Source organism: Oncorhynchus gorbuscha, linkage group LG14 (genome assembly GCF_021184085.1).
Source record: "Oncorhynchus gorbuscha isolate QuinsamMale2020 ecotype Even-year linkage group LG14, OgorEven_v1.0, whole genome shotgun sequence".
Lineage (NCBI taxonomy): Eukaryota > Metazoa > Chordata > Actinopteri > Salmoniformes > Salmonidae > Oncorhynchus > Oncorhynchus gorbuscha.
The window spans coordinates 58,935,083-58,949,298 of NC_060186.1; the positions used below are offsets into that span (position 1 = coordinate 58,935,083).

At 43.5% G+C, this 14,216-nt stretch overlaps 1 protein-coding gene across 1 annotated transcript; it reads right to left on the reverse strand.

Moving 5' to 3' along the window:
• Positions 1-89: 89 nt before the first annotated feature.
• On the reverse strand, positions 90-8,069 carry armt1 (acidic residue methyltransferase 1). Its single transcript, XM_046298676.1, has 5 exons — positions 7,942-8,069; positions 7,216-7,321; positions 6,693-6,934; positions 6,177-6,342; positions 90-2,977 (listed from the first exon to the last, which is right to left on the reverse strand). The coding sequence occupies exons 1-5, from the start codon at positions 8,001-8,003 to the stop codon at positions 2,195-2,197; spliced, it is 1,359 nt and encodes a 452-aa protein (XP_046154632.1). The 5' UTR covers positions 8,004-8,069; the 3' UTR covers positions 90-2,194.
• Between the last annotated feature and the right edge of the window lie 6,147 nt (positions 8,070-14,216).

Sequence of the window (14,216 nt, forward strand, 5' to 3'; positions counted from 1 at the left end):
GAATGAGTAAAAGGGAATCATCTTTCTAGGTCAAGCCTCGGTTGTTCTTTTCTTACTGTCATTCATTTATACAACAGTATGAGATAAGACCAGTTATTGAAGTTCTTTATTTAAACCAAGTCCATCATAATATAACAATTTTTGTTCCAGATTTCTGCAAAGAGAACAATCCAGTCATTTAGGATCACAACGGCACCAGCACTGGTTACAGAGGCATTCTAATGAGTCGTAAATAACATTTTGTACTATCAAACAAACAGAAATACATCATTAGACAGGTGTTAGTGCTATTCTTTTAACAACACACACCTTGTACGTGTGATTGCACTGCCCCAAAGACTATGATTTATCTATAGTTTCCCAGAGTGGGAACATTACCTTGTAGTTCAACTTCAGTTATTTAACTATGAAAATGTAAACTCCGGGACTGTGGTCACTGTGCAAACCCCGATGTATGCAAACAAAAACACATGCAATAAATTGACAAGACAAACTGATGACGTTGATTAAGACCCAGAAAATACCAGCAACCACAAGTTACTCTGTGATGTCTTGCCGAGCTCATGCAAAATAAATGGCTAAAAAATAGCCGCTGGCTTTGGGTGTTAAATAAGGTCTCAACTTAAAATAACAATTCTAAACTATTCACGACAGGCCAACTTAACATGTAAATGTTCAAATTGCACCTTATTGCCTCTAATTATGAATTAAATGTGTCTCAAATCTATATTTTGTGGAGTGGCTTTTGGGGAGACAAAAACACAACATAAATGACATAATATGGCTGGGAAAAGTCACTTAAGATCAGATAAGCATGTTTCAATTCATGACTTGGAATTTCAATGCTTCTAAATGAACTGATTTGAACTGGAATGGAGGTAGAGCCCGAACCTAGTACTGAATGATGGTAAACAACCGTCAACACATTTGTTAAATGGGAGAAGTAAACGTCATTGTTTTGTAGTTATGCCAGGATGGATTGCTAACCAGCAGTTGATCATTATTTAAATGGCAGAGGCTGGGGATCCAGAGGTCACAGCCACATCCCACTGGATCCCTTTCCCCAGAGCTGAAGATCCCACTGGATCCCTTTCCCCAGAGCTGAAGATCCCACTGGATCCCTTTCCCCAGAGCTGAAGATCCCACTGGATCCTTCCCCGAGCTGAAGATCCCACTGGATCCCTTTCCCCCAAGCTGAAGATCCCACTGGATCCCTTTCCCCCGAGCCGAAGATCCCACTGGATCCCTTTCCCCAGAGCTGAAGATCCCACTCACGTTCTGTGCATGTGTTTCTTTCTCTGTGCATGTGTTTCTTTAACTCGCACACCCAAACTTTTGGTCACCCTCCCTTCGCATTTCTCACTGTCAATCGTGAATGATAATTCTTCCAAGTTTTACCTGTGAAACATCCATGCAGAATCTGTACGCCAAACATTTGCAATCAGTTTCATGGGCATATGCATTTAAATATTATTGAGTGTAGGCTAGTGTTGTTTTGAAGTAGGCTACAGTGTTGTTTTGAAGTAGGCTACAGTGTTGTTTTGAAGTAGGCTACAGTGTTTTGAATTAGTTTTGTACCTTGAGCACATTTTTTTGCAGATGGTATTAAACTGTAGCATACATTTGCTGAGTGGCGTGCACTGTTGAGTTTAGAACGCATGAGAGAAAAAGTGACGATGAGCACAATCATCCTAAAAAATAAGGAATTAGGTGTTTTTTGTCATACAGTAATGTTATACTATGCTATTTTATTTGGTTATGTAGAATATTATCTTTATGTAATCTTACAATGATTCAAGTTTGATCTAACTTTATTAAACAAGCACCTTTCGCCAGAGTAGCTTCTTCTCTGGGCAGCTGAACAAATAGAACAGAGACGGTGTGTAAAGTAGAGATTACCACACATTCACAGAAGCTTCCAACCTTTAGCTGTCGGGACGACGGGTCCAGAGAAGTTGGAACTGCAGCCACTCCCTATTTACTACCCTCCTCGTTTAAAGTATCCTCTATCATCCTCCTTTAAACCACTCTCCTCATTTAAATACATTAGGTAGTTCTACGACAAAACAAACTACACCTCTAACCTGGCATATGGTTACAAGTACACTGGCCCTGCTCACGCCCTTACTTCCTCTGATTATGATGACACCACTTATTATGAACATATTGACGTCATTTCCTGTCCCTGACAGGTCTACTGTTCCCTGTGAGGGCTGGAGAACTGGACCACAGCGTACTTCCCGCTGGTCATCCAGCTGGGGTCCTGGGTGTTGAGGTTCTCACCCTGCCCCGGCTGGAGCCCCACCTGGATGTTAGCCTTCAGAGTCCTCAGACTGCACAGGGGAGCTGGGCCGAATCCCCTCAGTGCCATATCAAACGGCACCATGTGATCCCACTCCCTGTCCCCAGTCAGCTTCCTGTAGTTCAGGTCTCCTTTAAACAGAATCAGGTCGGCTCCCTGCAGTGTCGCGTAGAGGTCAGGCGCGTCGCCCGCCATGTCACAGTACTCATGAGGCATTGTCCAGAACGGGTGGTCGTGATAGGACCACACGCCTTCCCGTACGTAGCTCTGCCATTGGACGCCGCTCTTGGACATCCACTTGTGATTGGCGGCCAGGGTCTGGCGGATGGTCCACTGGAAGTCGTGTGAGGTGACGTCGGAGACAAACCAGGGGATGGACTTGCCATGGAAGCGGACCTCCCTGGCCAGACCAGCGGACACCAGGAAGTTAGCGAGGACCAGGTCTGTGACCAGCTCGAAGCCAGCGTTGTCCAGGACGATGTCCACCCTCCCTGGGGTGGTTTTGCCATCCTCCCCTGGTCTCTGGGCAGAGGTCAGAGCAGACCACACCATGTTGGAGTCGTCCACCAGGATAAAAGACTTCAGGTCAGACAGGGAGTCAATGGGACTGGCCTTCTGAGAGTTCTCCATGCCAGCAGAGATGGACAGGTCACACCTGTTGCCCCACAGAGACACCTAAGAGCAGGAACAGAGACATTAACTCACAGAAACTGTGATCGTAACATTTGGGATTAATTGGCAAAACAGATATAACATCAAATGATCTTTGGTAATGCGACTTCACTTTAATTTTCAACAATCAACATTTAGCTGGCCTCTTATAATAAACCCCTGAAGTTTGCACAGCTTCACCTGTGAGATGGCGCCGGAAGAGATGGCTGCCGTTTTACGGGCTCCTAACCAATTGTACTATTGTGCGTGTTTCGCGATATTTTGAACTTACTTTATACATAATGTTTCTGCCACCGATCTCTGACCGAAAAGAGCTTCTGGATATCAGGACAGTGATTACTCACCTCGAACTGGAAGAAGACTTTTTCATTAACGAGTCGGACGCAAAGGATTTACTTCAGACACCCGACACACATCCCCGTCATTCGCATGAAGAAGAGACTGAGATATCAGGGATGTAGGTTGGGGTGCCTTGTAAGGATCCCCCTCTATCATCAGTACTATTAGCCAACGTGCAATCAATGGATAACAAAATCAGATCAAGACTATGCTACCAAAAGGACATATGCTACCAAAAGGACAAATGCTACCAAAAGGACAAATGTAATATCTTATGTTTCACTGAGTCATGGCTGAACAACAACATGGATAACATACTGGGTTATGTCCATCGGCAAGATAGAACAGCTGCCTCTGGTAAGACAAGGGGTGGCAGTCTGTGTCTATTTGAAAATAACAGCTAATGCATGAAATCTAATATTAAGGAAGTATCTCATGATAAGCTGTAGACCACACTATTTACCAAGATAATTACATCTATATTTTTCGTAGCTGTCTATTTACCACTACAAACTGATGCTGGCCCTAAGACGGCTCTCAATGAGCTGTATAAGGCCATAAGCAAACAAGAAAATGCTCATCCAGAGGCTAAACTAAAGCAGGAAGTACCAGTGACTTGCTCAATAAGGAAGTGGTCAGATGACGCAGATGTTAAGCTACAGGACTGTTTTGCTAGCACAGACTGGAATATGTTCCGGGATTCTTCCGAATGCATTAAGGAGTACACCACATCAATCACTGGCTTCGTCAATACGTGCATTGATGACGTCGTCCCCACAGTGACCGTACATACATACTCCAACAGCAGTCATGGATTACAGGCAACCTCCCCACTGAGCTAAAGGCTAGAGCTGCCGCTTTCAAGGAGCGGGACTCTAACCCGGACATATAAGAAATCCCGCTATGCCCTCCGATGAACCATCAAAGAGGCAAAGCGTCAATACAGGACTAAGATTGAATTGTACTACACCGGCTCCGACGCTCATCGGATGTGGCAGGGCCTGCAAACTATTACGCAGTACAAAAGGGAAGCACAGCCACGAGCTGCCCAGTGACACAAGCCTACCAGACAAGCTAAATAACTTCCATGCTTGCTTTGAGGCAAGCAACACTGTAGCATACATGAGAGCATCAGCTGTTCCGAACGACTGTATGATCATGCTCTCCATAGTCGATGTGAATGTTGACCTATTTAAAGGTCTTAGTCACAAGGCCGCAGGGCCAGACGGATCACAAGAACGTGTACTCTGAGCATGCGCTGACCAACTGGCGAGTGTCTTCACTGACGTTTTCAACCTGTCCCTGACCGAGTCTGTAACACCAACATGTTTCAAGTAGACCACCATAGAACTGTGCCCAAGAACATTAAGGTAAGAACGCCTAAATGACTACCGACCCATAGCACTCACATATGTAGCCATGAAGTGCTTTGAAAGGCTGGTAATGGCTCACATCAACACCATTATCCCAGAAACCCTAGACCCACTTTAATTTGCATACCGCCCCAACAGATCCACAGATGATGCAATCTCTATTGCACTCCACACTGCCCTTTCAAAAGGAACACCTTTTGCTATTCAGTGACTGCAGCTCAGCGTTCAACACCATATTATCCTCAAAGCTCATCATCAAGCTAAGAACCCTGGGACTAAACAACTCCCACTGCAACTGGATCGTGGACTTCCTGATGGGCCGCCCCCAGGTGGTAAGGGTAGGTAACAACACATCTGCCTCGCTGATCCTCAACACAGGGGCACCTCAGGGGTGCATGCTCAATCCCCTCCTGTACTCCCTGTTCACCCATAACTGAATGGCAAAGCTTAACTCCAACACCATCATTAAGTTTGCCGACGACACATCAGTGGTAGGCCTGATCACAGAAAACGATGAGACAGCCTATAGTGAAGAGGTCAGAGTCCTGGCCGCGTGGTGCCAGGACAACAACCTCTCCCTCAACGTGAGCAAGACAAAAGAGATGATTGTAGACTACTGAAAAATGTTCTACAGCTGCACCATCATCCTGACCGGTTGCATCACCACCTGGTATGGCAACTTCTCAGCTTCCGACCTCAAGGGACTACAGAGGGGAGTGCATATGGCGGCAGCGTAGCCTAGTGGTTAGAGCGTTGGACTAGTAACCGGAAGGTTGCGAGTTCAAACCCCCGAGCTGACAAGGTACAAATCTGTCGGCCTGTTCCCAGGCCGTCATTGAAAATAAGAATGTGTTCTTAACTGACTTGCCTGGTTAAATAAAGGTAAAATAAAATAAAAAATAATAATATGGCCCAGTACATCAATGGGGCCAAGCTTCCTGCCATCCAGGACCTCTATACCAAGCCGTGTGAGAGAAAGGCCCCAAAAAATTGTCAAAGACTCCTGCTACCCTAGTCATAGACTGTTCTCTCTGCTACCGCACGGCAAGTGGTACCGGAGCGCCAATTCTTAACAGCATCTACCCCCAAGCCATAAGACTCCTGAACAGCTAATCAAACAGGACTATTTGCATGAACCCCCCGTTTTTACGCTGCTTTGTTTATTATCCATGCATAGTAACTTTACCTCTACCTACATGTACATATTACCTCAATTACCTCGACTAACCGGTTCCCCCGCACATTGACTCTGTACCAGAACCCCGTTTATAGCATTGCTACTGTTATTTTATTGTTGCTCCTTAATTATTTGTTATTTTTCTTATATTTATTACTTTTTATTTTAGTAAATACTTTAACACTTTTTATTTTTAAACTGCATTGTTGGTTAAGGGCTTGTAAGTAAGCATTTCACTAAGGTCTACCTACACCTGTTGAATTCGGCGCATGTGACAAATACAATTTGATTTAAGATTGTTGGCAATATTCACCTGTAGTAGTTTGTAGAACTGCTCCATGAGCTGTGTCTCTGAGAGGTCGTCCATGTTCCTGTTGAATCCCTGTAGATATGTACACAGGGATATCACAGCCTGCTGGGACTCAAAGAAACTCTGCGTCTTGCTTTCATTAAACACATCAAAGTCACTGATGGGGGGACTGGCACAGACACAAAGAGAGAAAGGATATGTTAAAAGACACATAACCTAATGAGTTATCCAGTTAGTGTATCATGTATAAACGGTTTAAAAGGTAGCTTATTAATAGTTGATAAATCAGTTATAACGTTTGTTAAAATTAGATTATTCTCCCAAACTCGTTTTGGTTTTTGCCCTAACACGACAAGGCTGATTCAAACTATCAAAACTTGATGATTCGTTATTTGAATCAGCTGTGTAGTGCTAGGGCAAAAATCTAAACGTGGGGTCCCGAGGACCAGGAAACCCTGATCTATGCATTCCCTTCTCAAGTCTAAGCTAATGCTAACATTTAACAGCACTGGTTCGCACTTGAGCCAGATGGCCTCCTGTATCCTGCGGTACATGTAGCACTCTATGTAGAGCCAGGGGGACTTGAACCAGCTGACGGTGTCCCGCTCCCCCAGTAGCCTCTGCTGTCTCTGGAGGTACTGGTTCCAGCTGTCTGTGTCCTCCAGGCCATCACACAGAACCAGGACAGGCTTGTCTGTCAGCAGCTCATTTCTCAGCTTAGAAAGAAAGCCAATGGTCCTCTTCTCTGCCTGGACTCCCTCCTATGGAAACATAAGCATTTCGCTACACTCACAATAACATCTGCTTAATATGTGTATGTGACCAATACAATTTGATATAGAAGAGGAGTAGGATGAAGTTGAACCATAGACTCTGATCCAAGGTCAATTTTGTGTTTTTTTACCCAAGTGTTAATTGTAAGGATTTGGGGGAGGAGAAGCTGATCCAAGATCAGGATGTGTCAGGAAATAAAAAATGTCCAACATTTGGATGATTATAGCACAGTGGCTTAGGATGGACAAGTGATGGTGGTTATTCTTACCTCTCCAAACTCCTCAAAGAACTTGTTTTTGTTGCGATGGATGGTGTCAATGACTCTTGTCAGGATAGTCGGCAACCTGTCTCTCACTGTGAGATATGCAAATGAGCTGTGTGAGGAAGAAACACATGACAAATTAGAAGCAACATTTTGAATTTACAATTAAGGATGGGTGCAGATCACTCTAACCACTAAGGGGATGTCTGACTCAGCTCATGCAATTTCTTGACATGTTGCTGACCACAACTAAGTTATGAATCCTCACAGTTTAGCATCTTAGGCAACTAAGAAGAAGGGGCATGGCTAGACCTTTTTTTACTGGAATAGCACCAGAGATATAACGTTAACATGTATTGATACCACTTCATTCAGAACTGATCTAGTCTGATTAGCATTAGAAAAACAAACGCATCGTCTATAACGTGGGATGATGTAGCTAACAAAAGTTCATCTGATTTGATTGAACAGGAGCCAAGCAAGTATCAGGTGCCAATACAGAGAGATACACTTAATCACACTAGCCTACATTCCGTAGCTAATCTAGCTAGCTAACAGTAAAATGTGCTATTGCTTACCAGCTAGCTTACGTTAGCTAGTGCTGCTAGCCTACGTACCACGCTGCCCCCTTCTTGACCCATCACAATTCTGTTGAACTGTCTCTTTGATTGTATAGCTTAGATATAGTTAAAACACGGATCATAAGAGTACTAAACATAGCTGTCAACATACCCTTCAACTTTAGCAGACAGGGATGGAGGGACTAATTGGCGCAAAGCTTGATTAGCCGCCATCTTTTCAACCAGGAAGAGAATAATGACAACATTCTTCTTCTGTATTATTATGGCGGTCCGCAAACAAACGTTAGTGGTGCATGCTGCCACCTTCTGTACAATACATTATACTTGGTAAAAGAAAAATACCCTGCCAACTATTAAAGGAGCAATATGCTAAATTTGCTCCGCCATTTCCTAATAGTTTGCCTAATTTCAGTTTATATGAGAAAACAAGTAGTAATTGTGTAGAGAATCATAGTACCATCTAAACCACTGTAAAATATATTTTCCATAACCAAAAATATTGTATGTTCAGCTGTTTGAAGCTGGTGTACACAACCGAAAGTAAAAGAAGCAAAAGCTAAACATAAAAACAGGAGGCATAGAAATAGCGCACATAGAACATATCTACCGCATCTTACGCTTGCTTTCAAAACAGATGACAAATCTTTAACTCACATTTCTATGTTAATTTGGTCAGTTGCCTAAAAAGTTACATATTGCCGTCAATAGCCTGGGAGGACAGAACACCACCGTTCAGCACCCCCTGTAATTCTTCTGCGGTAACATCTCGTAATCCGGAGTACTTCTCTGCAGCTGCACTCACAAAATAGATTTTCTGTGATTTACACTTTTGAGGTACAGTTGATAACAATGGCTAAGAAACCAACCTTACTAAAGCACATATTATTCCAATCAATTTTCCATTGGCCTCAGCCTACTCACAGGGATCCTCGCCCTGTACCCATCTTCCTCTACTAGTTTCTTCACTGCCTCAGCATATAACACCTTCTGTACTACTCTGATCCTTGCAACCGCAACCTATCTTTCTCTAATCGGACACTTCTGATCTCCAGAACCATGTGGGTACCCCTACAGTTAACACACAAAACTTTTTTTCCTACACACTGCTGCTACCTGACCATAACCTAGGCACCTGAAACACTGTAATGGGTTTGGGACAAAAGCTCTCACAGGATAACTGACACATCCTAACTTGAATTTGTCGGGTGAAGACTGAATACAAAACTCAGCAGAACAGACATTGTCTTCTCTGTTTCACCACGCTCTCCACTGGGTCTGCATTGCACCAAACGGAGGGCATCACATACACTGGGAATCTTCTATTTCAGATTATCCTCCTCAACACTTAACACCACAGTTATCACTCCATTCAATGGCACCTTTCTCCGGTGAGCAATGTAAGTCATAGTTTTTGTAGGCTCTGGATGGAAAAAATGCAATAAATTCCCACGACTCCACTTCAAGTTACTTTTACCATGTATGGATCCACCAGAAGACAAGGATACATTCTCCCAAAAATCGAATTCCCACCAAGCCAGAATCATCTTTTCATCATTGGGATGAGGCTCGACCTTGGCCATCTTCACCACACCTGCCTCCGCATTTAATTAATCCTAACTCAGATTCAGTTTTGTTGTGATTTATCCAACTCTCTTTGACTTCGACATAACCATAACCACCTTACCAAGTAGTACACAAAAGCCCATCTCATAAAATAACTTTTCTTGTCGGCAACAAACTCCACACACAATCCACTTTCCTGAACAAGGCCTCAAGTTCTACATCACGACATCCATTCAACCCTTGTGGTTCTTTCTATGACAACATTCAAATTGAAAAACTTTATTCATAGCAACTCCCCAAACAAGGGTTTTGTTTTGGGAGTTGGTTATTCATATAGCTCGCCAGTTTTTAGTCCTAAAACCAGGAAATTATTTGCCTCTGGTTTGTTCAGCCATTCCTGTGGTGAAAGAATATGGTTTTAGCAGAATTTCTTCAGCCTCCTAAAGTTGAAGAGGCGCTGTTGCGCCTTCTTCACCACACTGTCTGTGTGGGTGGACCATTTCAGATTGTCCGTAATGTGTACGCCGAGGAACTTGAAGCTTTTCACCTTCTCCACATCCATCGATGTGGATAGGGGTGTGCTCCCTCTGCTGTTTCCTGAAGTCCACAATCAGTAGAATATAACTTCAAATATATTTCAGTGCTTTTCCCCATTTACCCCATGGGTTATCCTACTAATATGCAGGCAATTAACATGTGTAAAGAAAATATGGTGAATATCAACAATAACAGATTAAATGCCCTCTCCTCTGCATGCAATACAATCAATTGATGCCACTGCTTTTAGGACATTGGGAAGGTTTTATGCATTTTTAAAGCAGGCCTATTCTACCCCTCCACGTCTCCTATTGTAGTTTATATTAAACTACACAATGCCACCATCCAGTGGTGACAGAATGTTACTCATCTGAACCGATTCTTTAGACAATAACAAAAAACATTACCTGTGAAAGTATATAGAAAATGTATTGGCAAAATTAATCAGTTTCATTTTGTTGGCTATGCTGCCATTCTAAAACTGTAGTGTACTACAGAATGTAATGTAAGCATGCTGTGTCTCTGCGTAGAGGTCTTGACCTTTTATGGCACTGGTGCTTCTAGTGTGCTTGCCCTATATCCACAGGGCTGCTGGTCCAGACTCCTCCCAAGCTGTTCCCCTTTAAACCACTTCAGTAGTCTACTGGATGCACTTGTAGGCCAAAACATTGTGACTATTTCTACATAATGAATGTAGAGCTATAGTGTCAAGTTGAAGCTGGTCTCAGTTGCAGTAGAATTTGTTACTGCTTGCCTTGATCTGGTCAGGACTGCTTTGGTGTTCTCACTGTGCTGTGCGGTTTTTAAGATCAGAGAGCAGTGAGTGAGTTCGGCGCCCACCTGGGGGCTTTCTGCAATAGAGACATCTTATCTCACTGCTGTGTGCGGAACTTCGTTTCGCCCCGGGGGGTACTCAATTGTGACGGCATCCTTTGGGGCATCTTCTGTAGTTCAGGGCAATGGTTGCCATGGAGACATTAAGCCACTCTATCGCGAAACCGCAGATCCCCAAAGGCCCTCAGAGGGTTTGGGAGGGGAGAGACAGAATGTGTGCGTGAGTGAGTGAGGGGGAAGGGGGAGGAATTTGGATAAGAGTCCTGTGACTAGGGACCGCCCTCTGAAGCCTGCTTTTTAAGGTGTCTGAGCAAATAGGATAGGGGCTGCCTTTTGGTTTTAGCATGAATATGTGTAGGACAGTTTATCCTATCTTGAAATTGTCATTCTAGAATGTAGCTGTAGGCCTTTACAAAGACTGCTGGTGCTAAACTTATTTTACCCGCAAAATTGTGTGTGAATCAGCAACCTTACTCCTTCAATCCTCACTGATCTCTACCTAACATCTCAGAATCTATGCAAAAGAATAGGCTATGACGTTGTTATATGTTCTGCACCCCATAGAGTCAAGAGACTGCACCTCACAGAGCACATAGGCTAACTTTGCATTGGAAGAGAATGCAATGCAGTGCAGTGACCATAATCAGGGCTGACTCCAAGCATAAGGGCCCAACGTTTTGTTATTTTTTTGGAACTCAGTTGGGGTCTTAACTTACTGTTAAGAGTTAGAATAGTAGAATGCACAAGGTGCAAGTTCGAAATGTGGTTGTGCATCAGAAGTTACTAATAGCCACTCAATTAGCCATGTCAGCTGACAATTTTAGCAAATAAACTTGTAACAATCATGGCAGAATACCAACTTGTCACGCAGGGCATGTGTCCAGGGGCCCTGAATTCCAGGGGGCCACCATTGATTTTGTTAGCCAATCTTACTCAGATATAATTAACATGGCAAAATGTGTAGAATTGCGGGAAATGATCTGTAAAACTGCAATACCAAATCTCGCTTTGGGTCCTCAAAAGGCTAGACCTAGACCATAGTGTTTCATTGAATCTACTCCTGCACATCCACTTATCTCCCTGCAGAGAAGTATTGATCCAAATCAGATAGAAAACATAAAGTATGGGTCAGATACAAAACAGACAGTCAATTGTGCGCCGCCCTATGGGATTCAAAATCCCGTCTGGTTGTGATACAGCCTGGAATCAAACCAGTCTGTGGTGATGCCTCTAGCACTGAGATGCAGTGCCTTAGACCGCTGCGCCACTCGGTAGTGGCAGTATAATAGGTCACCAATCACCATGGGAACATGGGAGCAGGCATCCCATTGGCAGGATGTGGAGTCACATGTAGTTCCATGGAGTGGGTGTATCAAGCTGTCAATCTCCGGTGTTGCAGCGCTCCCCACTTCCAGATCTGTTTTCCTAAATCGGAGAGTGAGGGGGACACGTGGAGTGACTCAGAAACACTCTGGATTCAAAATAGACTACGGCCAGAGGGGTTAACATCAATGCTGTGTTTGAAAAGGTGGTTCTGCTTACCCATACCATACCTCCACTAAATTGCATTTCTAATAAAGAATAGATTCCACTAACGCATAGTTTTCTCTCATGTGGATGTTGTAGTGATCATGGTAACATGAGTAGGTTGTGTGCATTTGGTAAGCTTGGAGCTCTTCAGATTTGCTTGTCCGAGTGACTGATTATTGTAATCACATTTTGTAGCCTATTGATGTATTCTCTCATGCTTTAAAACAGAAATTGAAGTGATAAGTTTAATGAAGATTCAATATTGATAGTGTGTTATTTACCCTGTATGGAAAAATCTATTTAGTGCAAATCAGTGTTGTGGGCAGTTATGTGAAATTCCAGCGTCTCATTTGAATAGCCTGTTCACTGGACATGTGTTCACTGTGCATGTGTTCACTGGACATGTGTTCACTGGACATGTGTTCACTGGACATGTGTTCACTGGACATGTGTTCACTGTGCATGTGTTCACTGGACATGTGTTCACTGGACATGTGTTCACTGTGCATGTGTTCACTTGACATGTGTTCACTGGACATGTGTTCAATATAATAATAATAATAAATGCTATTTAGCAGACGCTTTTATCCAAAGCGACTTACAGTCATGTGTGCATACATTCTATGTATGGGTGGTCCCGGGATCAACCCACTGGCGTTACATGCCATGCTCTACCAACTGAGCTACAGAAGGACCACTGGACATGTGTTCACTGGACATGTGTTCACTGTGCATGTGTTCACTGGACATGTGTTCACTGTGCATGTGTTCACTGGACATGTGTTCACTGGACATGTGTTCACTGGACATGTGTTCACTGTGCATGTGTTCACTGGACATGTGTTCACTGGACATGTGTTCACTGTGCATGTGTTCACTGTGCATGTGTTCACTGGACATGTGTTCACTGTGCATGTGTTCACTGGACATGTGTTCACTGGACATGTGTTCACTGTGCATGCACTTTGCCCAGATGGCAGCTCTCCTACGGTCTGTGGGGAAATTATATTGATAAAAAATTATTGATTTCAAGTGTGAATCAGAGTGGAGCTCTGAACATAGCATTTATCTAGTCTGCCTCTTTCAATCAACCCCCAAACACTTTAAACATGCTTTAGTTTCTGTCACCCTTTTTCTAGCATCAGCTTGAGTTTCGCTTATGGTTCAACCTCTTTTATCTCACTATAGAGCCCCTATATATGAATGGCAATGAGAGGGACAGTCATATTAACATCTCCCACAGTAGTAGCATCTAGCATGGCCAGGCAGCACCAGTTCTAAAAGCTCATATTATTGTTTTTCTTTCCTTCTTTTATATCCTCTCCCTTTTTATCCCTTTTCTTTTTTTACTCCATCTCTCTGTGTCTAAAGGAGATTCTCCTTCAACCAATTTGCTCTTAAACTCTCTGTCCGGTCTATTAATAAGATAGGAGTTCTACAGTGTTTCATATGTCTGCTTTAAAACCTGAAACTCAGCCCTGAGGATAGCTCTGCTTCTGTGTTTGCATTAGGCAACATCTATCCATTCCAATGAGTTTCACAGGTCACTGTGCCCCAGAGACTCCTGTGTATCCAATGACAAAGTTGGTGTGTGGGTGTCTAAGTGTGTGCCCTCTATGACTATGGGTGTGTACGCCTGTGTGTATTTGTGTGTCTGTATGCCTACTAGTTCATCTGTGTGTGTGTGTGTGTGTGTGTTTGTGTGTGTGTGTGTGTGTGTGTGTGTGTGTGTAGTTCCCCCCCCACACTTCCTGAGTTTCCTGGCAGGCGATGTGTGTGTGTGTTTTCTCTCTCCCTGGTCATGCTAGCTCACATCCTGTTGAAAATGCCACAGAAGTCTGTGGATATGGCCAGAATTCTGACCATGAGGAATATGGGTAGCAGTAACACTTATAATGAATCCTGTAACAAAGCCTCCTATACAGTCATAAGCAGCATATAACCATGTAATAAGCAGCCATA